General features: G+C 57.0%; 1 protein-coding gene across 1 annotated transcript in view; it reads left to right on the top strand.

Moving 5' to 3' along the window:
* The first annotated feature begins 11,424 nt into the window (after nt 1-11,424).
* Nucleotides 11,425-26,808, top strand: part of PKN1 (protein kinase N1) — a 48,422-nt gene continuing 33,038 nt past the window's right edge. Inside the window, exon 1 of the mRNA XM_024110029.3 lies at nt 11,425-12,111. Coding sequence (XP_023965797.2) covers nt 12,091-12,111 — 21 coding nt within the window. The 5' untranslated portion in view covers nt 11,425-12,090. The remainder of the gene's footprint in view (nt 12,112-26,808) is intronic.

The following is a 26,808-nucleotide window of genomic DNA, read 5'->3' as shown; positions in this document are numbered from 1 at the left end:
CCCCACCAGCCCGCCACCCGGTCGGCTCTATTCTACACTGAACACAGTCCAGTCTTTTTAATCTCTCCTCATATGGAAGCTGTTCCATCCCCCTGATCATTTTCGTTGCCCTTCTCTGCACCTTTTCCAGTTCTAATATACAGAGATGGGGTGACCAGAGCTGCACTCGGTATTCAAGGTGTGGGTGTACCATGGATTTATAGAGTGGCATTGTGATATTTCCTCTCTTATTTTCTATCCTTTTCTATTGGTTCCTAACATTCTGTTCGCTTTTTTGACAGCCGCTGCACACTGAGTGGATGTTTTCAGAGAACTCTCCACGATGGCGCCAAGATCTCATTCTTGAGTGGTAACAGCTAATTTAGACCCCGTCATTTTGTATGTACAGTGGGGACTACGTTCTCCAATGTGCGTAACTTTACACTGATCAACACTGAATTTCATCTGCCATTTTGTTGCCCGGTCACCCAGTTTTGTGAGATCCTTTTGTAGCTCTTCACAGTCAGTCTTGGACTTCACCATTTTGAGTAATTTTATATCATCTCCCAGCTGCCACTTCACTGTTCACCCCTTTTTCCAGCTCCTTAATGAAATTGTTAAACAGCGCTGGTCCCGGCCCAGACCCTTGGGGGACCCTGCTATTTACCCTTCTCCATTGTGAAAACTGACCATTTATTCCTCCCCTTTGTTTCCTGTCTTTTAACCAGTTACCAATTCATGAGACCATCTCTTGTTTATCACATGACAGCTTACTTTGCTTAAGCACCTTTGCTGAGGGACCTTGTCAAAGGCTTTCTGCAAGTCCAAGTGTAAACCACACACCTCCTGGGTTCTGTCCCATCTAGTGGCACCGAGACCTTACTCAGGCTACGTCTACACTACAGGGGGGGATCGATTTCAGATACACAAATTCAGCTACGGGAATAGCGTAGCTGAATTTGACGTATCTGATCCGACTTACCCTGCTGTGAGGACGGCGGCAAATCGACCGCCGCAGCTCCCCCATCGACGGCGCTTACTCCGACCTGGGCTGGTGGAGTACGCGCATCGATTCGGGGATCGATTATCGCGTCCTGACGAGACGCAATAAATCGATCCCCGAGAGATCGATTTCTGCCCGCCGATCCGGGCGGGTAGTGAAGACAAGCCCTTAGAGAGAGAGATTAATGAGTCTGCTCTACAGCCTTAGCTTAGTGCCATGTGGCTTTTAGCTCATGCAGTGGAGGCTCATGCATTTGGCTCTAGAGGTCCCAAGTTCAATCCCGCCCACCGACGACCAGGGTCTGTGGGTGTTACACAAGCACGCTTTACCCACTGGATCACCCTTATCCACATGTGTACTGACCCCTCGAAGAATTCTAGCCGAGTGGTGTGAGGCATGATGCCACACTCATCTCAAACAGGCCCCGGACTGCACAGCTGTGGAATTGGGCTGTTCTCCGAGATACCACAGGACAGAGCGTTTCCACCACAGAATTCCTCATTTTCCTCCTGCTGCTCACCTATCTTTTGTCTGTTTGTTTGTTTTCTCTCCCTGCCCTGCCGGGACCAATCTGCAGCTGCTCCCTTGCTCTGCAGCACTCCCCACAGTGGGGTGCTAACTGGTTTACAGGGCACACTCCCTGCATTGGCCAGGAGCCCCGTTTGCAGCAGAGAGAAGGGGGAGCTGGGACAGTCACGGACATGAGACAGTGAAGCTGGCTACAAGATGCACCATCAGGCGGCGGTGGAGTGAAGCCAATGACAGAGCAAGGCAGTGAGAGGCTGCGCAGGGACAGGGTGTGGGAGTGACAGGTGTCCCATGTCACCGGGGTCAATTAACGCTGCTGTAGGATCTGTGGGTTTTCTGCAGCAGAATTGGGTCCCGAGAGGCAGAGAAGCCCCTGCAGCGTCGCTATTTGCTGGGGACTGTTACGACATCTGCGCCCATCCAGTCAAAGACCAGGAACCTCTGCGCACGCCTCATCCAGCCAGTCCCAGCCAGTTTACGGGATAATCACCCAGGGCAATGGGGTCACTGGTGAGTGCCAAGGGAGAGCATCAGCTCCCCACTCCCTGCAGCACCCCCTACTGACACCCTGGGGCCAGCACCGACTGCAGGGCAGAGCGCCCCCTACTGAGCCTCCACCCTGCTCCCTGCAGCACAGCGCCCCCAGCACTGCACTATGGCACTGGACTCAGAAATAGGAACATGCATGAAAATGTTTTAGGATCTCAGTGAAAAGCGCCTCCCCTGCCCCCACGCAGTCCCCCAAGCTGGGTGGAGCTGACAGAGGAGCCCCTGATTCTCTCCGCCCCCTCGTTACGTGAGCAATGTAGATCCCAAGAGGCCTGCGTTGGATGGTGTCCTTGCTGCAGCCTCGTGGGTGGGAGCCCAGCTGGCAACTCTCCGGGCCAGAAGCCCATACGCTCCCCCCCACGCAGGAATGCTGGGCATATGGCAGAGCGCTGGGCAATGTGTAAACAGGGGGATTTGTTATCAAACGAAGCAGACAATGATACCACTCTACCAGGCCCTAGGCGGGCCTCGTTCTGGATGTGTGGTGAGGGGGTACAAGGCTCTGTCATCAGGCTTTAAATACGTTTGCAGAGAAGGGATGTTGTCATTAGGGGGCGCTGTGCTGAAGGGAGCAGGGTGGGGGGGCTCAGCAGGGGGCGCTCTCCCCTAACTGTCAGTGCTGGCCCCAGTGCGGCACCTGGGGGTGATGTGCTGCAGGCGGTGGGGTGGGGGGCTCAGTGTAGATAAATCTCTGATAATTTTCATATGACTTTACATTGTGCCTCTTCATATAACCTTGTAGTGGGTTTACCCATGTGTGACCTCTGTTTTCATGAACTTTGTATGAAATACACATATAGAAACCTTGTATTGATGAGCCTTGGTGTATGGAAACTTTGTATCAAAGCCTCATGTAGAAACTTTGTGTTAAGCCTTGGTATAATATTATCTCCCCTAAGGATAGTTAAAGTAGAAGAAAAATGTCTTTTTTTGCTAGGAGTAGAATAAGATCTCTCCCCCCCCCACCCCAATCGATTGCCCTGTTGAATGAAGGAGGTGTGACTGAGGAAGGCGTGGAAGGCAGCACCTCCAGACAGCTGCAACCCTTGGAGCGGGGATGGAAGCCAGGCCCAAGGACAATAAAACCTGTCAAGTGGGCTCACTAAAGAAGAGCAGACATATTGACGGCCTTGGGGGTTTGAAAACACCCTCTTTGAACAGCATTGGGACAACACCCAGAAGGAAGCAGCACTAAGGACCAACGGACACAGACACGGATTTTGAAGCTGGTACAGATTTGCATGAGAGGGAAGCTGCTATAAATGTGAGGTGTCTTGCAGAGGACCCCGGGTCTCGTCTTGTCAACATGGGAGCATTGATCCGGATCAGCAGAAGCCCGGCTCCACCCGTCCCCTATCTAACTCACCTGGCCAGTGAAGTTAAGGGGAGCAACTAATTGGTAACAACAACAAGACGGAGTGTGCTTGTGTGTGTGTATGTGAGTGCATGAGTGTAATATATCATATGCGTATGATACAGTGTTAATTGATACATGTATTACTAATAAATGTGGCGTTTTGCCTTATTCCCCCCGAAAAGATCCTGTGCAGTACAGGTCTGTCGCATCTTAGGCGCATTTAACATGTGCGATTTCAGCTTTACACGGTCGGTAAAAACAGAACAAAACAAAACAAGAGAAAAATAACAATTTAAATACTGTTTCTGTAGTGCGGGCGATGTCGCCCGCCCTTACACTCAATGTAATTTTGACTATACGCGATTTTCGCTTTAGGCGCTGACTGCGGAACGTAACCCCAGGGTAAGATGAGACAGATCTGTACTTTAAGTACAACATCAGGAGGGGCCTGTCAATGCTGTCTCCAGTGCGGCACCTGGGGGCGCTATGCTGCAGGCAGTGGGGTAGGGGCTCAGCAGGGGGCGCTCTCCCCTGGCTGGCAGTGCTGGCCCCAATGCCCCACAGTGGTGTAGTGGGCGGCTGGGCGCTGTGACCTCACCCACCTTGGCTCTGATATCTTGGGACCAACGTGGCTACAACCACCGTGCACCCAACAGGTACACGTACCCCAAACAGCACAGGTCTCACCCCGATGGGCGTTCCACCTTCGCCCAGAGCCATTTCCACGCCCGTCCAGCATCGCTGCAGGGGGGCAGGGCCTTAGCCCCCAGCACCTCACTCATTGCCCTGAAATTAAACAAAATAAACCAGGAAACCCGGTGGGTTAGGGGGAAAAAGGCGTAAACGGTGGGTCCCGCGGTATGGGGGATTGGCCAGCAGAGGGCGCTGCGGCGCTAGGAAAGGTTACAACTCGGGTATCGACGGGGATGCTTTGCACAGGAGACCTGTGTTCTGATGGTAGTGCCTAGATACCAAGGAGATGGGATAGATAGAAGGGGTGGATGGGGATAGATAGATAGAGGGGGTGGATGGGGATAGATAGGTAGATAGATTAGATGAGGGGGTGCATGGGGATAGATAGATGGGGTGGATGGGGATAGATAGATAAGAGGGGTGGATGGGGATAGATGGATAGGTAGGTAGGTAGGTAGAAGGGGTGGATTGGGATGGATAGATGGATAGAACGGGTGGATGGGGATAGATAGAAAGGGTGGATGGGGATAGATAGGTAGATAGATTAGATGAGGGGGTGCATGGGGATGGACAGATAGATACTCTGGGGAGAGAACAGCGCATGCCTGGGGATGGATGGGTGATGATCACTGAATGCTGTAAGTCCATACATGGCTACAATCACACTAACAAATGACATTTGAAAAAAGGCCCAAACCTGAAGATGGAACAAATGAGAGCGGGAGCCAGAGCGAGGGGACACGTCACAGCTGGGCAGAAACATGCTGCGGCGGGCGGCTACACGCCCGCGAGCACTGTCTGTCGCTGTAACACCTTTGTGTGGAGGCACTCCCCCCTCCCCTTGGCACGGCGCCCCATGGCTTGTACAGCTCTGATGTCTTGGTGCTGGGAGCTAGCGGGACGCTTTGAAAGCTGTGCAGGTGGGTTACACCACTGCCCTCCCCTGTGTTGCTTATAGCACCTGAGCAGAGGAAGAGTGGGAAATGCTAGGATCCGTGTATTAATCCTGATTGTGCTGTACCCTGAAGTGGCCCTCACTGGGCCCGTGGTGCCAGGGGCTGTACGGACATGACATAAAACCAGTCCCTGCTTCGGACAGTTTACAGCGTGTCATTGGAATTGCAGTTGCCCCACGTCAGATCAGGACCCCACTGCGCTGGGTGCTGCACAGACCCTGGCTGTGCCCAGTGGTTATGGGCCTGACCTTGGACGTGGGGGCCATGGGTTTAATTCCCTGCTTTCCTACAGACTCCCTGCATGTCTGTCTGCAAGTCCCTTAGCCTCTCTGTGTCCTCCAGAACTCTGGGCCAAAGCCGGGCTTTCTGGCTTCTTCATGCTGCATGTGCGCCCCTTTCCTTTGATCTCACACATGGGGGTGGTTTCAGAGTAGCAGCTGTGTTAGTCTGTATCCACAAAAAGAACAGGAGTACTTGTGGCACTTTAGAGACTAACACATTTATTAGAGCATAAGCTTTCGTGGGCTACGGCCCACTTCATCAGATGCATGCAGTGGAAATTACAGTAAGAAGATAGATAGCTATATATACAGAGAACATGAAAAAACGGGGGTTGCACCAACTCTAACAGACTAATCGATTAAGTTGGGTTATTATCAGCATGAGAAAAAAACTTTTGTAGTGATAATCAGGATGGCCTATTTCAAACAGTTGACAAGAAGGTGTGAGTAACAGTAGGGGGGAAATTAACAAGGGGAAATACTTTTTAGTTTGTGTAATGACTCATTCACTCCCAGTCTTTATTCAAGCCTAATTTAATGGTGTAGTTTGTGTAATGACTCATCCACTCCCAGTCTTTATTCACGCCTAATTTAATGGTGTCCAGTTTGTAGATTAATTCCAGTTCTGCTGTTTCTTGTTGGAGTCTGTTTTTGAATTTTTTTTGTTGAAGTTGTCACTTTTAGGTCTGTAATTGAGTGTCCAGGGAGGTTGACGTGTTCTCCGACTGGTTTTTGAATGTTATAATTCTTGATGTCTGATTTGTGTCCGTTTATTCTTTTGCATAGAGACTGTCCGGTTTGGCCAATGTACATGGCAGAGGGGCATTGCTGGCACATGATGGCATGTATCACATTGGTAGATGTGCAGGTGAACGAGCCCCTGATGGCGTGGCTGATGTGATTAGGTCCTAGGATTGTGTCCCTTGAATAGATATGTGAACAGAGTTGGCAACGGGCTTTGTCGCAAGGATAAGTTCCTGGGTTAATGTTTTTGTTGTGTGGTTGCTGGTGAGTATTTGCTTCAGGTTGGGGGGCTGTCTGTAAGCAAGGACTGGCCTGTCTCCCAAGGTCTGTGAGAGTGAGGGATCGTCCTTCAGGATAGGTTGTAGATCCTTGATGATGCGCTGGAGAGGTTTTAGTTGGGGGCTGAAGGTGACGGCTAGTGGCGTTCTGCTACTTTCTTTGTTGGGCCTGTCCTATAGTAGGTGACTTCTGGGTACCCTTCTGGCTCTATCAATCTGTTTCTTCACTTCAGCAGGTGGGTATTGTAGTTGTAAGAACACTTGATAGAGATCTTGTAGGTGTTTATCTCTGTCTGAAGGGTTGGAGCAAATCTTAGAGCTTGGCTGTAGACAATGGATCGTGTGATGTGGTCTGGATGAAAGCTGGAGGCATGTAGGTAAGTATAGCGGTCAGTACGTTTCCGATATAGGGTGATGTTTATGTGACCATCACCTATTAGCACCGTAGTGTCCGGGAAGTGGATCTCTTGTGTGGACTGGTCCAGGCTGAGGTTGATGGTGGGATGAAAATTGTTGAAATCATGGTGGAATTCCTCAAGGGCTTCTCTTCCATGGGTCCAGATGATGATGTCATCAATGTAGCGCAAATAGAGTAGGGGCGTTAGGGGACGAGAGCTGAGGAAACGTTGTTATAAGTCAGCCCCACACATCGGAGTGGGGCTCAGACACCCCCCAGCTCTCCTCATATCACAATCACAGCTCTGCCAAGCGGCTCCAGCTAATCCCTCCACTCTTCAGTGCAGCTTCACCCAGCTCAGTGAATGCAGTTGGAGAGGAGGCAGGGAATTCTGGCCCACTCCAGGGCGCAGAGTTAAGGTTCTATGGGCATGGGGGACCCTCCATCACTGGCAATTCAACAATCAAGATGACTTTTTTTTTTTAAAGATTTCTCGTTCCAAAGGAATTGCTTTGGGGAGGTTTTCTGGCCTGCGTTGTACAGGGGGTCAGTTGATCACAACGGTTCCCTCTGGCCTTGGAATCTAGGAATGGATGAACTCTCAATTCCTGGGTTTTCAGAGGGTGGAGTTTGGCTGAACTCTGCATTAACAAAGTTACTTGCCAGGGAGTATGTTAAAAATTATGAGGCGCTCACACACGACGGTCACGGGAGCTGTATAATTAACGACAATAGCCTCATTGTGCCAGGAGCTGCACAGACACATAGCATGAGACAGCACGGGCCTCAGAGAGTTTCCGGCCTAAATAGACAAGGGATGGGAGGGAAACCCGAGGCAGAGGGCAGTGAACTGGCTAGCCCCACGGCACCCAGCAGGTTAGTAGCAGAGCTGAGAAGAGAATCCTGGACTTCTAATTCCTAGTCAAGTGCTCTACCCACTAGACCGTGTTGCTTCCTCAGAGCTCATTGAAGTCTTTTCGGGCCCAATCCTGCAAATATTTATAATTAGGCACCTGGGGCCAAGGGCAACAGATTCTTCCTAAAAATGTGTGTCGGGGTGGGGGGCACATGAAGCCATGCCCCCTCCACGGCCCTGTCCCCGCCCTTCTTCTTCCCACCTTCCCATGGTGGGGGAGCCCCAAGAACAGTCCCCAGCCCATGTCCTCGCCTCCTGGGGCCCCTGCCCAGGACAGATGAAGGGTCCATGGCTACCCACAGCTGCCCAGGCCACTGTTACCTGGGCCGGGCTCCAGTTTCTGGTGGGGCCTTGGGGAGGAGGGCAGGGGTCAGGCCCATGATGAAAAATGGACGGGCCAGGCTTGTTCACTTTCAACCGTGGGAGGGCCATGGCCCCTTGCCCTCCCTGTTCCAGTGCACCTGCCTGGGGCATCCCATTGGCCTAGCAGATGGAGCACTGGAATGGGACTCTGGGGTGCTATTCCTGGCTCTCCTGCTGAGCTACCATGGGCAAGTCCCATCACCCCTCTGTGCCTCAGTTTCCCCATATGTAAAACAGGGATGATGATACTGACCTGCTTGGGAAAGCCAGGATCAGGCCCACGACCCACTTATGCTGTTCTCTCTCATCCATTTCACTCACCGAATCATAGAAATGTCGGTCTGGAAAGCACCTTGAGGGGTCACTAGTTCACCCCCCTGCTGAGACAGGACCATGGAACCCTAGCCCATCCCTGACCGGTTTGTCCAACCTATTCTTCAAAACCTCCAGCGATGGGGATGCCACGACCTCCGGAAGTTGCCTGGTCCTGTGCTGAACCGTCCTTACAGACAAGAAGTTTTTCCTAATATCTAACCTAAATCTCCCTTGCTGCAGATTAAACCCATTATGTCTTGTCCTAATTCAGTGCATATGGAGAACAGCTGGCCACCGCCCTCTTTATAACAACTTGGGACATATTTGTAGACTGTTATCACTCCCTCCCCTCCTTTCTTCTCAGCCCCGCTGAGGCCTCCCCAGTGCCCAGAAGAGCAGGGGGTCTCCATGCCTCAGCCTGAACATCCACACTGCAATTTTACCCCCCTCCACAGTTGACTCTCAGAGACAAGCTCCTGGCTAGATAGACCCGTGGGCTGCCCCAGTGTGGCAGTTCTTCTGAAACCACCCCCTCCCCCTTGTTTTACATAGGCCCACTGCTTAGTGAAGAGGGAGAAACAGTAACAGGAAACTTGGAAATGGCAGAGATGCTTAATGACTTCTTTGTTTCGGTATTCACCGAGAAGTCTGAAGCAATGCCTAACAGAGTGAATGCTAATGGGAAGGGGGTAGGTTTAGCAGATCAAATAAAAAAAGAACAAGTTCAAAATCACTTAGAAAAGTTAGATGCCTGCAAGTCACCAGGGCCGGATGAAATGCAACCTAGAATACTCAAGGAGCTAATAGAGGAGGTATCTGAGCCTCTAGCTATTATCTTTGGAAAATCATGGGAGACGGGAGAGATTCCAGAAGACTGGAAAAGGGCAAATATAGTGCCCATCTATAAAAAGGGAAATAAAAACAACCCAGGAAACTACAGACCAGTTAGTTTAACTTCTGAACCAGGGAAGATAATGGAGCAAGTCATTAAGGAAATCATCTGCAAACACTTGGAAGGTGGTAAGGTGATAGGGAACAGCCAGCATGGATTTGTGAAGAACAAATCATGTCAAACCAATCTGATAGCTTTCTTTGATAGGATAACAAGCCTTGTGGATAAGGGTGAAGCGGTGGATGTGGTATACCTAGACTTTAGTAAGGCATTTGATACGGTCTCGCATGATATTCTTATCGATAAACTAGGCAAATACAATTTAGATGGGGCTACTATAAGGTGGGTGCATAACTGGCTGGATAACTGTACTCAGAGAGTTGTTATTAATGGTTCCCAATCCTGCTGGAAAGGCATAACAAGTGGGGTACCGCAGGGGTCTGTTTTGGGACCGGTGCTGTTCAATATCTTCATCAACGACTTAGATATTGGCATAGAAAGTACGCTTATTAAGTTTGCGGATGATACCAAACTGGGAGGGATTGCAACTGCTTTGGAGGACAGGGTCATAATTCAAAATGATCTGGACAAATTGGAGAAATGGTCTGAGTTAAACAGGATGAAGTTTAACAAAGACAAATGCAAAGTGCTCCACTTAGGAAGAAAAAATCAGTTTCACACATACAGAATGGGAAGAGACTGTGTAGGAAGGAGTACGGCAGAAAGGGATCTGGGGGTTATAGTGGACCACAAGCTAAATATGAATCAATAGTGTGATGCTGTTGCAAAAAAGCAAACTTGATTCTGGGATGTATTAACAGGTGTGTTGTGAGCAAGACACAAGAAGTCATTCTTCCGCTCTACTCTGCTCTGGTTAGGCCTCAACTGGAGTATTGTGTCCAGTTCTGGGCACCGCATTTCAAAAAAGATGTGGAGAAATTGGAGAGGGTCCAGAGAAGAGCAACAAGAATGATTAAAGGTCTTGAGAACATGATCTATGAAGAAAGGCTGAAAGAATTGGGTTTGTTTAGTTTGGAAAAGAGAAGACTGAGAGGGGACATGATAGCAGTTTTCAGGTATTTAAAAGGGTGTCATAAGGAGGAGGGAGAAAACTTGTTCACCTTAGCCTCTAAGGATAGAACAAGAAGCAATGGGCTTAAACTGCAGCAAGGGAGGTTTAGGTTGGACATTAGGAAAAAGTTCCTAACTGTCAGGGTGGTTAAATACTGGAATAAATCGCCTAGGGAGGTTGTGGAATCTCCATCTCTGGAGATATTTAAGAGTAGGTTAGATAAATGTCTATCAGGGATGGTCTAGACAGTATTTGGTCCTGCCATGCTGGCAGGGGACTGGACTCGATGACCTCTCGAGGTCCCTTCCAGTCCTAGAATCTATGAATCTATGTTAATCCACCTCCTCTGTGGGCTGTGAAGTGCAGTGGGTCAGTTTCACTTTCTCTTTCTCGTCAATTTCCTTTTCCTTTCCCCTGCCTCTGGCCAGCCCGATGGGGAGCGCAAACAAAGCTCTTTTCATTCAAACGCCGCCCCGAATCCCCTCGCTCTTTCCATTGGGTTAATCTTCCTCCTTGGTTTTTTGACCTAAATTTCAAGGATTTACATTAACTTGGCAACTGCAGCGCTCGCTCTGGAACAGAACCAGCCGCTGTATTTGTGCGCGAACACTTGCTGAGTTGTTCGCCTGGCTTCTCTGGTGGGAATTGCAAACTTTTGTCCTTGAGTTCAAGTGAAACTAGCCAGCCCGGGGGTTCTCAACTTTCAAGGGCTTGGATTGCTGTGTGTGTTCGGGGGCGGGAGTCGAGAGCATCAGAAAGGGGAAGGGGGGGGCTCCTGGTTTAGTTCCTGGGGGGATGGGTGGGGTACACAGTTCGGGTATGGGGAAAAACGTGGAGAATCACTGACTGAACTCTACTAGGACATAGGTCGCCGGTGCCCTCTATGGGGTGGAATCAGAGCTGCACAACTTGTGTGTCATAGGCAGGGCTCTGAGGAGGGGGCTGGGTCGATCTGGGGTCAGTGCAGCATCACGCTCTGGAAAGAGCAGCTGTGGGGCACGGGGCAATGGAAGTCGCTGCGGTGGGGGAGGGGCGGGCCAATGCAATACACCGAACACCGTCCCCTGCTCACCCCAAGAACCACCCCCATTCATAAGGACATGCAACGTCCCTCGGTGCAACGCCTTGGCGCGGGGCGGACAGACTCCTCCTGCAGGCAGCCCGGGCGATGCCGCCACGGCGGGGGGGTGGCTCGGGCTCTCCCGGGCCTGAGCCGGTAATCCCTTAATCTGCAGAGGAAGGGAAGGGACCCCGGGCGGCAGCTGCAACCCCCGCAGTCTCCGGCCTCGGGATCCCGCCCCCATGAGCCGCCTGCTGCAGCCGGCGGCCTCCTCCCAGCCCCCGCCCCCGTCTCCCTCCACACTGGTCATGTGACCAGCCCGGCAAGTTAGGGACCCAGAGAAGGAGGGAGGGACAGAGCAGGGCGCAGGGGGGCGGCGGCTGCAGCGCGAGCCGCCCGGATCGAACGTTCCCCGGGAGCGGCAGCGGCGCGAGCCGCCCGGATAGAACGTTCCCCGGGAGCGGCAGCGGCGCGAGCCGCCCCGGATCGAACGTTCCCCGGGAGCGCCTCGTTCTTCCTTGGTCCCCGCCTGTCCCGCCGCGAGAGCCTGGGGGCTTGCAGCGAGGGCTCCACGCACGGTGCACGCCCCGCAGCCTGGAGTGGGGGAGGAGGATGGAGGGGCGGCTGTGAGGGGGGCCCCCTTGGAGAACAGCCGCAGCAGCCTTCCCGAGAAGAGGAGGAAGCAGCCGCGGAGGCGAGGGGCAGAGATGGCCAACGACTCCGTTCAAGTAAGTGCGGCGGCCGGCGGGCAGTTCGTCCCCAGCCGCTAGGGGGCAGCCCCCAGCCTGTCTGGGACCTGCCAGGGGAGGGGTGAGGTGGGATTTGAACCATTGCATATTTGGGATCTATAACGGGAGGGCGGTTGGACCCCTCCCCATCTGGGATCTGCAAGGGGGGAGGTGGAACACGCATAGGGAGACGAGGTGCTGGAGTGGGGGGTGGGGGGCAGCAGCGCCCCGTGGCTTGAAGTGGTTTTTATTATATACAAGGGTTACAGTCTTGTTCAAGGGCTCTCAGCACCCCCGCTAGACAAATTGTTCCAGCGTCACCGTAGGGGGTTCTGGAGCCACTGCACATCTGGAGCCTGCAAAAGAGGGTGTTGAACCTACTATCTCCCCTGCACGTCCCAGATGTGCAAGGGGGTGGGGCCTATTCCTGTGGGGGCCCCCTGCACATCTGGGATATGCAACCTCCCTGCACCCGTTGATGAAAACAAGTAGCTCCATGCACAGCTGCCTCCCCCCATGGTGGGAGGGGAGTGTGGGGCAACCCCCATGATACAGGTGGCACATGCAGGCCCCCGGCTGGGCCAGGTTCTGCTCTCGCCATCTGTGTAAAGCCAGAGGAACGCTGCTGGCGTCTGGCCCGGGGGAGGGAGATGCGGGTGGGGGAGGGAGCTACAGGCCTTTCCTGGCCAGCTGGGCCATGTCTCTCGCACACATATTTCTACTTACAAGTTCAGCTCCATCTGCCTTGGCGCCTCTCTCTGCAGTCCCTGTGCCCCCCTGCCAGGCCTTGCCCATCCACACACGGGAACTCCTGCATCTCTTCCCATCCCTCCCCCCATTCTGGTACGGGTTGGTTCGGAGGATCCAGACCCAGAACCTGACTGTGTGACGCCCCCCTCTCCCCCCCCCGGCTCTTGCAGCCTCCCCACCCCAGGCATGACCACAAAGCAGACAGGTGCAAAACTGTGGGTGCTGTGAGATCTGGCCCTAGAGAGCATTGGGTGATTACCGTCCCCTGAATTAGATGGGGGTTCCTTTTATTCCCCCCCAGATATTTCCAGGTTCCCAGTGCAGCTGCTCCCTCTCACCGAACCCCCGAACAGCTCACTTTCCCTAAGGACACTGACCCCGCAGGTGTATCTCTAGATGCGTTGGCCCCTGGCTGAGATCCTGCTCCGTTACCCCCAGCCAGCCCTGCTGTAAGTGAGAACAGAATCCAGCACTCTGTGCTGCTCGGATATGTGTTTACCTGAGTGATAGAGACCGAGGTGAAATCCCCTCTGGTGGCCCTGATCCTGCACTAGCTGGGGAGGGTGCGGAGGTCAGATGCACCATCCCTTATAGGGTCACAATTCCCTATAGGGGACTGGATCCTGTACTAGCTGGGAGGAGGATGGGTTAGCTGCTCCGTCCCCTATAGGATCACTACATGCACTACCTGGGGGAATGGGTTAGTTCCCCCATCCCCTGTAGGGTCACCCTCCCCTATAGGGTGCCCCCATCCCATGCTAGGCGACAGATGGGGCATGTGCTCTCTTCCCTGTTGGGAGCCCCTGGTTCCGTGCTAGCTGGGTCGGGGATGGGTCAGATGCTGCGTCGCCCCATAGGGCACCCTCCCCTATAGGGGCCCTGATCCTGCACTGGTTGGGGGATGGGGCGGACGCTCTTACAGTCACTTCCCCAGCGGTTGCTCCGTGGCGTGGCCAGCACCGGCCGTGTCCCCTGGGAACATCCCCGGTTGTTGTGGTTTCACTCTGTCCCGCAGGGCCCAGCTGAGTGAGAACTCTGCCGTGCTGGGGGATCTGCCGTTTGCGGCTCTGTCTCGGGAACCGGCCATGGGGAGAAAGGCCCAGGCCGTAGCTGTGTGTGCAAACCCCACCAGCAAGGGTGTACTACAGGGGAGCCCTGGTGCCCTAGTTCAAGCTGCAGCAGCTGCTGCTTTTAGCTGGGGAGGTCCCTGGTTCAACCCCAGGTGTGTTGGCCAAGATGGCTCCTGAGCCTTCCTCTGGCCCCGGCCTGGCCATGGTCATCCTCGGCTGCTTGTTTAAAGGATCGCTGTCAGGCTAAAAATCAATAGGCTAAAAAAACCTTCCTTCCCTGCCCTGTTAGCAGCCGGTCAATTATTCAAGCCGTTGTATTGATCCAGAACTGGCAGCCCCTTCCCTTGCCCGGCCGACGGGACTGGAAGAGATGCTCTGGCCTGGTTTTGCTCTCGTTTGCATTTTACTAAAGGACGGAATAATAAATCTGTTACCCGGCTCTTCTGTGGCTCTCATTAGTCCCCAATGTAAAGGTGGGGAAACTGAGGCACAGCAGAGCTGGAAAGAGAACACGGGAGTCCTGCTTCCTAGTCGGGTCTCCTGTCCACTGCCCCACGCTAGTTGGTTTCACTTTTGATTCCGTACCTGGCTCTCATGCTGTTGTGTTTGGGAAGCAAAAACCTGGATCCTGACGATGGGACCTTGAGCTGAAAACGTAATCCAAATAGCAAGCGTTTCTCTGAGCAGCTTCTGTAAAATGTAAAGACAAACAAAGTCCTTTGCAGTGTTGACCCTAAACTTCTCTCTAAAGGGAAGCCGGTTGTTCCTGCCTGGCCCCAAACCACGGACAGTCTCCTGGGCCTTCCCAGAGCCCTGAGGGAGTCAGTCCACGTGGGGCCAGTTCCAGGGTCACCATTCTGCAACAAGCAGGGTGTCGGGTTTTGTAACAAAACCCAGAGGCAGTAAGTAGAGAGATCTCCCTCTGCATTTAAAGACCAGATTAGCCGCTTGCACCCAAGGACAACCCAAAAATGAAATTGACCATGAGCAAAACTGAAAAGGGACCTCATTGTATTTTTTGTTTTTGTTTTGTTTTGTTTTTAATAGTCCAGGCAGAGAGAGGCAGGAAGCAAACAGTCAGCCTCTATATAAGAGAGAGCGAAAGAGCTTTGTAAAATATTCCTGGGCTTCTAATGAGCCAGACAGAGTTTTGTTAATGGCACCGTTCCCTGTTCTGCGTGAGTAACTTGACCCAGGAGGCTATCGCTGTCTCATTGTTTCCCTGTGCTCACCCCCGTCTGCCGACTCCTGTCTGTGTAGATTGTCAGAGCGGGGCCTTTCCCCGAAGAGCTGTGTCCTGGGTCTGGCAAGGACCCCTTGTGCTAGGCGCTGTACATTATTATTAAGCGTATTATGATAGCACCTCGGGGCCCCATTTGTTGACAAGGACCCAATTGTGCTCGGCACTGTACAATGACAGGGGCTCCTGGGTGCTACTGTAATACACCTAATAAATAATGCACAGCGCCCAGCACAATGGGGTTCTGGGCCATGACAGGGGTGCCTAGGTAGTACCGTAATACCCCTAATAATGTGGCTAATTCTGTTAACGTCAAAGAGCCTGTGCCCACTGTGCTGAAGCGGGGAGGGTTTGCAGCAGGAAGGAACCGTGGGCTGGGAGCAGCGGCAGGCCAAAGCCCAGGGCTTCTGCAAGTCCCCAGCGAAGCATGGGTGAGATCCGGGGCCTTCTAACAGCTGCAGATCGACCAGGGGCCATCGTCCGGGGGCTGATGTGCAGGGAAATTCAGGCTGGGATGCAATGTCTCCACGGGGCGGGCAGTGACTGTCCTGGTGTCCGAGGCCAGCAGGGACCACCAGGCCGACCTGGGGAGGCCAGGCCGTTACAGTCCCCCAGGACTGAGCCCAGTGACTTCCCAGCCAGTGTTTCAGGTCTCGAATTGCCCCTAGCCCCATATCCACCCTCCCCCCCACTCCCAAGGGCCCAGCCAGACTCAGCTGGGGGAGCTGAGAGCCAGGCTGGGCCGGGTTGGATTCTCTGTCACTCGGCATCAATAAGGTGAGGCAGGACGTTGTCCTGAGAGACCCAGGTGGCTCTAGTGGCACAATGAGGAAGGGGGGCGAATAGCGCCCCTGCTGCAGAAAGGGCTGGGGGAAATTCTGTGGCCTGTCTTTCTTTTGTATTCTGGAAACAGCTGCAGCGGCCGCCGGCCCAGATCGGGGGCGGTGCTGCCTGTGCCCGGTGCTGCAGGGCCCCCGGCCCAGGTCCAGGGGGGGCATTGTGCAGGCCTTGCACAGGCAGTGCCTGCCCCAGAGAGCTCCGGGTCTAAACAGATAAAGGAAGGATTCATTTCATCCCCATTTTACGGCATGAGGGAAACTGAGTCACGCGGCAATTGAGTGAGGTCCCATGGGGAGTCTGTGTCAGCGCTGGGAATTGATTGCAGATGTTCTGGGTCCACCCTCCCCACCTCTATGCACGTTTATGTGTATGTGTAGGTGTGTGTGGGGGTCAGACTTCATGATCATTCTCATCTGGCCTTGAAATCTACAAATCCTCCCTTGCTCAGGGTCTGTGATTTTCTTTATTTTTTTAAGCTGCCCCCCTCCCCTCCAGCTCATGCTGTGCCTGCTCCCTGCTGCGCTGGGCATGGCGCGAGGCCCCGACTAGAGCAGCAGGCGTCTCTGTGGGCAGTGGTCCTGGCTGGCTGGCGCAGCGTCCCCCTGTTTGGAGAGCTGCTAAGTGATGGGTTTCCTTGCGCCGCACGGAAGCTGGGGGCGGCGATCACGGGGCGCTGGCGCTGCGAGACAGGGGCTTCCTCTCGGCGAGGCAGGCAGTGCCGGGGGACGGCCGGAGAGAGGGGAGGCCGGGTCTGGTTAATACAAGGGGGCGGGAAGGAATCGTGGTGTCTTTGTCTGCACATGAATAATTGACAGGCTGAGTTAATGCAGCCGATCCAACGATCCCGTCTGCGGTGTGCGTGCGGCTCGGCTCTCTGCTCCCCACGGCCGGTGGGGTGGGGGGGCGGCTGGCGGTTACATTCCCGCTGACTTCCCTCAGCACAGAGTCCCTGAACCCCACCCCAGGGTGCCGAGGCTGTATCCACTTCCCGAGTCCAACCTCGCTCCCTCTATGGCAGCATGGCCTGCAGAGGGGCTGTGAAGCACTAGCTGTGGGGAGGGGAGATGTGCGGGGTAGGGGGTTGTTAGATTAGATCCGTTCCCCCCCCACCACCACCTGGCACTTCTCTTCCAGCTCCTGAGAACAGGTGCCAGCTTCTCCCAGCCAGCGTGGAGCTCCGTGCCTGGCAAAGCGGGGTTGGGGGGGACCACTACCCCCTGCTGGAACCCAGAACCTGTCCAGTCAGCAGAGGAAACAGCACTGAGCTCTGCTAGCCCGGCAGGGGTGGGGGGGAAATCAGGGGGGACAGGGCAGCTGATTGGGGGTCGGGATGCTGCCGTTTGATTTGATCTGCCTCCCTGTGTGGCGTGTTGCTTAATTTGCCCCTCTCTGCCTCAGTTTCCCCCTCTATACATGGGGGTGACAGCAGGTCCTTACCTCTCGGGTGGGAGGGGATAATCCATTGATTGCTATGGGGTGCCTGGCTAGAGGGGATTCCATGGGATAGGGGTGTGCCTAACTCCCTTGGGCTGTGGGGAAACCCCAGCCCTAATCCATTGGTGGCTACATCTCAGTGGCGCTTGGTGCCCGTGTGGAGCGAGTGGGGCTTTGCTCTGGGGAAGGGCACCGCAGGGCGGAGCCTGGCGCGGTGCTTTCAACGCCAGCTGGGGCACCGGGGAAGCGTCCGGAGCAGGCCCCGGGCAGGCAGCAGCAGGGGCAGCTCCTGGCGTGTGTCGGGCATAGGGCAGGAGGGTCTGTGTACGTCGCCTGGGGGCAGCAGACCCCACAGGTACCAGAGACCAGATCTACCACTCATGGGCTCCTCCCAGAACCTGCAGAGGGTGGAAGCCAGTTCTAACCCCCAGTGTGCCAAGGAGCAGCAAATTGCTTATTCCAGTGGCACCAGGCTAGGACTCCTGGGTTCTATTCCCCGCTGGCCCTGGCACCGCCAGGCGTGTTTCCCGCTGGCCCTGGCCCCAGCACAGTTGCTAGCAGTGGCGCTTCTGAGCGCTGCTGTTTGTTCTCTCTCTGCCCACGATGCCACCAACTCAGCCTCTCCGCGGACTCCCTTGTGCCCCGCTCCTGCCAGGGAGGGGCATGGCATGCCAGCAGCCAGGGAGCCGCACAGGGCCTGGCTCTGCTCTCGTTTGTGCTGGTGTCAAATGGTGCTTCCCTGCCAGCTGCAGCAGGGCTGCACCTATTGTAACTGAGGGCAGAATCGGGTGCTTTGTTTTTTGGTAGGTCCTATGTAAATATGACAACCCCCCCCCCCCCTCCTTTCTTTTTTTTTTTTTAAACTGAATTCTGAGAAACCCAAACTCCTGCCTGGAGTTGGAATGTAGTCGGCCCAGCCTGGCCGAGGACACTGCACTGCCCATCTTTCTCCCCGCAAGGGGGCCTCCCCTGCCCTTTAACTTCCTTGTGGGTGCCGCTGTCCCTTTAACCCCCCCCCCTCATCTTCTAGCCCCAGCCAGGCGGAGCTGCAGCAGCTGCAAAGCCACACTGGCCAGGTGTTGGCACCAGCCGCCTGGGGGCACCTGAAGCCCCGGATGGCTCTGGCTGCAAGGATGCCCGGTGGCCATGAGGCCACGCCCCGGCCCTTGGCCCCAGAGCTGGGCATGGTGACCCGGGAGGCTTTGGTTGTTATCGCGCTCCATGCCGGCTCTAGGCCAAGTCCAGGCCGCAGACCTGATATTCAGAACCCCCCGTCCCATGGGACTGGCCCTAGCCTGCGGTGGAACCCATGGAACTGCCCCTAGGAGATTGGGGGAGGTGGTCCCCTCGCTGCTAGGAGCCTGGGGCTTTGGGCCCACAGTGATTGGGGCTGCAGATAAACCCTCGGCGCTGCGATCAAACTTCCCTTCTTCCTGGAGACCAGCAAAATCAAAACACCGTCGTTAACGACTCCAGCTCGTTGTCTGACAGGCTGCGAAATGGGGCCGGGGTGGGGGGAGGAATTTCTATTTATAAATACATTGGAGGTCATCCCAGAATCCCTCAGTGATTGGGGGCGGGGGGTAATAACTGGAGAGATGTTGCTAACTGGTGGGGTTATGGCAGCACTTAGACCCAGAGAAGCACGGACGTCCTGTCTCAAGGAGCTTCCGTTCTCAATAGACCCAGGGTGGGAGGGGAAACTGAGGCATGCAGGGTGAAGCGACTTGCCCAGAGTCACCCAGCAGGTAGTGGCAGAGCCAGGAATGGAACCCAGGTGTCCTGCCTCTCAGCCCACTGGAGTGTGAGAAAATCCAATCTGTCCTGTTCTGGCTCAGGGCTGGGTGGGGGTAGGGGTGGGAGTGTGGTGGTTAACATGCCAACCAAGGATCATGCTAAAGGGGGTGTTAGCTTGGCAGGGACAGGGTGAGGCCAGGCTAGATCAGGGTGGCTCTTGCAGTCGGGATGCAACGCAGGGGGTGCTAAAGATGGGGCTGCTTCCCCAAAGGGGGGTCAATGCCTCTGCCAGTCCCTCCACTGGCCCCCTGCTGACCCTCCGCTCTGCCTGCCTTGTGGAGGGGCATCTGGGCCTTCTCCCGTGCCCCTCGGTGCCGCCAGGGCAGAGGTTGGACCTGGCGTGGTTGCGTTTCACACCAGAAGTGTAACCGGCCCCCTGAGCCACCAGGGAATCGAACCCAGGGGCTCCCCACCACCAAGATTGGGTCCTTACAGCCTCTGCCTCTCTCCCCTCCGGACACTTGCTCTCCTTGGTCTGCTCATAAGGGAAACTGAGGCAGGGCTGGGGCAGCAGAGCGCCTGGAGCACCGGGGACACGGAGAATTGAACTGGAGACCCCTAGCAGTCCCAGGGCATGTGCAAAGCGAGGCCAGGCCAAGACCCTGACGCTGGGGTGGCTGAGGAGCATGGGGGTGGGGAATCTCTGTAAGATCCCCCCCAGTTTGGCGTCTCTCTCGTTTCCTGGCACTGATTTGATTCTCACCAGAGTTTTTGGCCTGCTTGGCACTTCCTGGGTCCCCCAAAGGGGCGGGTGCTTGGCACTTCCTGCTTTCCTAGCTTGGGGCGCCCTGGTCAGTCCTGGGAAAGCACCCCCAGTCCAGGGCAGCCCTGTTCCTCTCACTCCTTGGCCCGGCTCCACCTCCCCTGATTGTTCAGCCACTTCTGCAGCTGTGGGCCCTTCCTACCTGGTGGGGGCGCCCTGCTGTCAAAGCGGGGGCGGGGAGGGGCAGGTTGGCCTCCTCCCAGTGCCCCCCCAGTGCCCCAGCCTCTTGCATAGCAGGGCAGAGGGGGGCTGCATCTTAATGGGGGTGTCTCCTGGGGGGCCCAACTACCCTGCTTGTGTAAGGTCCTTGTGGAATCTGAGTGTTGGAAGGAAGTGGTCAAACCTCCCCTCCCAGCCAGGACTCCTGGGTTCTGCAGAGCATTCTCCCTCCTCCCCTCCCCCCACCAGGACTCCTGGGTTCTGCAGAGCAGTCTCCCTCCTCCCCTCCCCCCACCAGGACTCCTGGGTTCTGCAGAGCAGTCTCCCTCCTCCCCTCCCCCCACCAGGACTCCTGGGTTCTGCAGAGCAGTCTCTCTCCCTCCTGTCCCGGACTCCTGGGTTCGGACCTGCCGAGCAGGGGTGCTGGAGGCGGAAGCCATGGATTTGGGTTGTAATCACCGCTTCAAGCCAGGGGGTGCGGCAGCCCCCCTAGTTCCAGCACCTCTTTTGAGTCTGGCCTCCTGCTTCCAGGCTGTGATCTGCTGAGTCACGGCCTGACTTAGCCCCCACCCACCCCCAGTGCAGCCAATGGGGGGGAGGGGCAGGATCCTTCTTCCTGCACTGACCCATCTGGTGCCCCAGTTACCCCCCATCCCTGTCCCACCCCCTCGCCCCCATGGCTTTGTCCTTTAACTAACACGTTTTGCTCCAGCCCCCTCCGAATAAACCTGCCCAGGGGCCCCCAGCCCGGGCCCCCAGCTCTCAGACCCCCAAGCTACCAGCACTGGGCCTTGGCTGGGGAGCCGGGCAGGCTGCTGGCAGGAGGCCTGGGTGCTCCCATCCCTCCTTGCTACAGCCCCTGCCCTTGGCGCTAGGACGCCCCTCCAGCTCTACCGGTGCCCCTCAAGCCTGACCCACAACCCCCCGCTAGCCCAGCCCTGGGCTCCCCTCAGTCCTGACCTGTGTGGCATGGCCAGTGCCCTCCGCCCACGCCCCCGACGCCAGGCGCGCCAGTTCGCGCCACCGCGGGGCCTGCACCATGGGTCTGGCACCAAGGCCAAAGGCCCAGCATAGGTGCCTTCAGGGGCAGTTTGCTCTGCTGGGGGTGGGCCCAGGGCTGAGCCCCATCCAACCCATTCCCTCTGACAGCAGCTCCCGCCGGCTGGGCTGTGAAGCTGTGCAGTCCGGGAAGAGCCAATCTCACTGCCCTGTACGGACTGGGGGGGGGTGTTTTTGCCGTCGGGGGCCCCATCAGCACCCCCTGATAGGTGCCAGCTCTGCCCAATGATCCTGCTGGTCTGGGCGCACTGGGGGGCACCCACAGGTGCCATGGGCAGGGTGATTAGCTGCCCAGAGCCGCTGGCAGCATCCTGCCTGATCCCCTTCCCATGACTCCGGGTGCAGAGGTGCCGGGGAGGGGGGGCACAACCTGCCCTGCGGGGTGCGATCTGTCCCTCGTGACTCAGGGGGAGCAGGTCCTGGAGCCAGAAACCAACATGGAGTGAGGGCAGTGGGGGGGAGCGACTCAAACAGCCCCCCACACACACCCACACACTTCGGGCTGGCGGAGCCACTGGGGGCCCCCCTCAGCGCCCACAATCTGGCCTACTCCTGAAGGGCCCAGTTGGATGCTAACCGGGGGATCTCCCCAGCCTGCCCCCCAACTCACAGGGCAGCAGCCCAATGAGTGGCTGGCCGGGGGCATGGGGCTGCACATGTAACCCAGCCTGTGGACAGCTGGACCTGCCCCCCCCCCCATGCTATGGGGCACTAGCCCTGGGCTCAGTGTCCTGCAGAGAACCCCCTCCCCCCGAAGAGACCAGGGGTCTTCTCCTGTGCCAGGCTGCCCAGTGCCTTCTGCAGTAGCCTCTTTGGGTCTGGCTGCCCCCCCACCATAATGGGTCCTGGGGACCCGGGGAGCGGCTGCCCCCCGTGGGATGAGGGTTCTTCTCCAGTCTTCTCCCTGCTCTGGGATCAAGCTTGGGAGTCTCCTCACCTTCCGTCGTGCTCGACTAGCTGGGAGGAGGAACCCCAGTGGGATTTCCCCCCCCCCCCCCCCCCGTTTAGCTCTGGGGGATTATGGGATTAGCTCCCGGGCTCCAGATTTGTCTGTTTTCCGACGGTTTTTTCCACTCTGGATTTACCCTGAGCAAATCCCCCCCCAATCCCCTGCCTGCGGCTTTAACCCCTCGGCTCCCCCAAATCCCCTCCCCCACCTGCGGCTTTAACCCCTCGGCCCCCCAAATCCCCTCCCCCACCTGCAGCTTTAACCCCTTGTCCCCCCTGCCTGCAGCTTTAACCCCTTGACCCCAAATCCCCTCCCCCACCTGCAGCTTTAACATCTCATTCCCCCAAATCCCCCTCCCCTGGTCCCCCCGCCTGCAGCTTTAACTCCTCGCCCCCCCCAAATCCCCCTCCCCCGCCTGTGGTTTTGACCCCTCAGCCCCCAGGGCAGCGTGTGACACCCAGAATCAGCCAGGCAACTTCCACCCCTGCCTCTATGGGGCCTCTTCCGCTTCGGGGCAAGGGTCCCTTGGTGCCTGCCATGGGCTGGGCACTCAAGAAACTGTGGCATGGATAGGGGAAGTGGCAGAACTGGGAAGTCTCCCCACCCAGAGCTGCGGATAGAACCCAGGAGTCCTGGCTCCCAGCACCCCCTGCTCGAACCCCTCTCGGCCTGGCCTGGCTACAAAGCGCTGTCCCCTTCCAAGCTGTCTGCTCCTAGAGCTGCTGCCTCATTTCCTGCTAGGAACTTTCTGTTGCTGGCGCTTCATCCAGGCAGCGAAGGGTTAAGGCAGCCGAGCCTGGGATTTCCCATTCAACTGGAGCTAGCTGGGGGGGGGCGGGGGAAGCTGGGTGCTGGGGCGGGGGGCAGCTTAGCTGGAGCGGGGCGCAGGGGGACAGGGCCTTGTGCACCCAGCATCAAAGTGAGGGGCGCAGGCCTCAGCCCCATTCTAGCCTGTAGGTAGAGGGACCCCCCCACACACACACACACACCCTGAGGCTTGGGTGCCTGTGGGTGCGGCCCGCGGCCAGCCCTGGAGCGTGGGGACAGGAGTGCTGGCAGGCAGGGCCGGTTCTTCCACTCCGGCTGGCTGCCTCCCACCCGGCTCCATTCCTTTTCCTGCTCGTGGCCGCCCCACCCCAGAAGTGGCTGCCTTCCAGGGGCAGGTGCATCCCCAGGGGCGGGGAGCTGCACCTCCCCAGTGCCTGGGGTCAGCCTCCTCCTTCCTGAGCACCTGGGTTGAGGGGGGGGGGGTGAGGCTGAGCTGTGGGGCTGAGGGCCCTGAGCCAGTGCAGAGCTCTGCTCCCCTGGGCTGGTTGGGTGGGGTGGGCAGCTCCCCTGTGGCCCCCCAGGAGCGAGCCCTTTCCTGGCTGGGGCAGGCAATGGAGGTGAGCAGTTAGCCAGGGCACTAAGGGGGCAGCCCAGGGCACAGACTTGGGGGGGGGAGACACACTCACATTCTGAGTTTGGAGGTGCAGCCTCATCTCCCAGCCTGCGTTGCCAGAGGTGCTGAGACGCTCTGACAGAGGCAGGGACTCTGTGTGTGTGTGTGTGTGTGGGGGGGGGGTCCCTCTACCTACAGGCTGGAATGGATCCATGGGAATCCATAACCTGGGGAGACCTGGGGCTCCAGGGCTGGAGTAATTGACCCCAGGGTCCTGGCTGGGTGTGCGGCCCCCCCCTCAAGTTTCTGGGGACCTGTCTGGGTCTCCCTGTCTCAGGAAAGGGTGAACTCAGGCATGTGGGTCTGTCTGAGGCATCGCCCTGGGCCCACAACCCCGGAGCATCTGGGTGCCTCACAACCTGTGACGTTTATCCTCAAACGCCCCCCCCGAGGCAGGGCTTTTATCCCCCTTGTACATATAGGGGAAACTGAGGCACAGAGCAGCTGACTCACCCAAGGAGTCTGTGGCAGAGGGACTTGAACCCAGATCTCCTGTATCCCAGGCTAGTGCCTGAATCACTGAGCCAATGTCTCTATAGGAGGGGATTGCCCCATATCCATTGTAAATCAAATTGGTCCCCCCACCCCATAGCGATGTGCTGACCCTGGTTACCCCTCTCTCTTGCAGGCTCATCTGGGCCAGCAGTATCTCATTGGGGGGGGGAGGGGAGTGGTCTGTGCAGTGCCTGGCATGATGGGGGCCCCAATCTCAGTCTGGGGCGGAGGGGAGGAGCCTGTGCAGTGCCCAGTGTGACCGGCCCCAATCTCTGATGGCGGGGGGTGTCTCTATGCACTACCATAATACACCTAAAAGCACTAGGATACTAGGAGCAACCTCTTTAAACCAGAACACTGGTTCAGTGCTTCTTAACAAAACCATGGAGCAAAGGATTCTGGGATGGCATTGAGGAAGTCTGGTGGAGGGCATTGGCCTGGGGCCAGGGCGACCCCGGTTTGAGTCCCTGCCTCACTGTGCAGCTTTGGCCAAGTCACTTCCTTGCTCCGTGCCTCAGTTTCCCCATCTGTACAGGGGGATGCCACTCCCCTAGGCTGTGCGGCTCCATCTGCTGCAGCGTGAGACACTCAGATACTGCAGCAAGGGCTAAACCCTAGTGTTGGCCTCCTTTGTAGAGCCAGCATGCGGGGAGCAAAGGATTGTGGGATGGAAGAGGTCAGGGTGAGGAGTCTTGGTACATGGGGGGCTGATGGAGGCAACTCTCCACCTGGGTGCTGGGTCAGCAACGCAACGCCCCCCCCCCCATGCTGACAGCCCCTGGCTCCTGGAGCGGCTGGCCCTGACCCTGGGGGAAGCACAGCCTAGTGGGGGTTTTCATACCAGGGTTTGGCATCCTCGGGGACTGCTGTAGGACTGAGGTGAGCACCATCCCCCCACTCTGGCTTGGACCTCCCCCCCTTTTCCAGCCCTCACATCAGCCAGGCACCATCCCACCTGCCTGTGTGGCTTTGGGCAGCAAATCCCTCCCCTGGGCTGGAGCATTGGGACAGGGACTCTGGTCACTGGGGCCCCCCGAAAGCACCTCTGAGGGGATGGGCGCAGTTAACCCCTGCAATCCCAGTGGGAGGTGGCAGCTGCTAAATCTATCCTATGGATGGGAAGGAAACTGAGGTACCAAGGTGAAGTGGCTTACTACTGGACAACTGCCCACCCCGAGCTGGGGTAGAACCCAGGAGTCCTGGCCCCCAGCTTCTCCCACTCTAACCACTAGTTCCCACTCCCCTCCCAGAGCTGGGGATAGAATACAGGAGTCCTGACTCCCAGCAAACCCCCTGCCCGCTCTAACCACTAGACCCCACTGCATGCCCACTGTGCAGCCTGTGCCCGAGCAGAGGCTGTGAACACACCTCCACTCTGCCTGCGCTCTAACCCTGCAGGGCCCATATGACTCTCTATGGCCCAGGCGCCCCCTCCCCCCCAGGCGTTGAACTCGGAGCGGGTAGAGCAGCTGGGAGGAAGGAGCAGGGGCGTGTGACTCCCATGGCACTGGGAGCCCAGTGGCGGGGGGGGGGGGGGGGAAGCAGGCAGGGAGTTCCCAGCACCCAGCCCCTCTGAATGACCAACGTGGGAACCGGCCTTGGGGCCTGGCACTTGGGCGGAGCCGCTGTGCAGAGCCGGCAGCCGGAGCCACTTAACCCCTTCCCCTCCGCCTTGTCTGGTATGAGTGGCACCAGGCCTGGCTCGGTGGGGGCTGAGTTTCCTCCTGTGTTAGATGGGGAAACTGAGGCACAAAGCAGCAGGGACAGGACCTGCCTGGGGTGGGATAAGAACTGGGAGTCTTGTGCCCTTCTCTGGGCCGCTGCCCATGCGCTGTGGGGCACAGCTAGGCCCTGCCCTGGTGTCAGGGTCATGGCAGCAGACTGTGGCTGTCTGTCTGTAGCTGCCCCTCACACCCAGTCGCACGGGGGGGCACAGGCGGTTGGGCCAGACTGGGCCCGCTCCTCTTCTCTCTCTCTCACCCTTGCACTCTGCTCCGCGGCCCTTCCCCACCCCCTGTAAGATGAGTTTTCCGGGTCTCAGCCCAGTTCCCAGAGGGACAGGCCCGTCACCATGGCAATGGGTGCTAACCGGGCCCCTCGGAGCTGAATGGCTCACGGGAAGCGAGCCTCCCTTTCTCCATCTGGAGGGGGTCCCCGCGGGGCTGAGCCGTGCAGCCAGCATCGGGGAGCTCTCTCTGCCTGGGCTGCCGCTGCTCAGTGCGCTAGAGCAGGGTGGGGCGGGGAGCCAGGACTCCTGGGTTCAATTCCTGGCTCTGTCACTGTTAGCAGGTGACTCCTGTCTCTCTGCCTCAGTCTCCCCGTCTGTGCAATGGGGGTTGTGAAGCCTGGCCTGTGGGCATGCTCTTTGCAGTGCACTTTGCCCCCCTTGTGCTGGGCATAGTGCCCAGTGCTGTTATAACCGTACTGGCGCTCAGATGCCCGGTGGACGGGAGTGCAGTGAGTACCTAGGTGGCACCACTCATTGAGTTATGGTATAAGCGGTTGGCGAGGCCGCTTGGGTCCCTGCAATGTGACTGGGCTCCCATTGGAAACAAAGGGAGAGCGCCCCCTGCTGAGCCCTGATCCCCACTCCCTGCAGCACAGCGCCCCCTAGTGCCGCCCTGGGGCATTGGGGCCAGCACTGATGGGAGGGCGCCCCCTGCTAAGCTCTGAGCCCCGCTCCCTGCAGCACAGCGCCCC

This window comes from Chrysemys picta, chromosome 22, assembly GCF_011386835.1.
Source record: "Chrysemys picta bellii isolate R12L10 chromosome 22, ASM1138683v2, whole genome shotgun sequence".
Taxonomy (NCBI): Eukaryota; Metazoa; Chordata; order Testudines; family Emydidae; genus Chrysemys; species Chrysemys picta.
The sequence above is the reverse complement of the archived record's forward strand: the minus strand, read 5'-3'. Positions and strand labels throughout refer to the sequence as shown.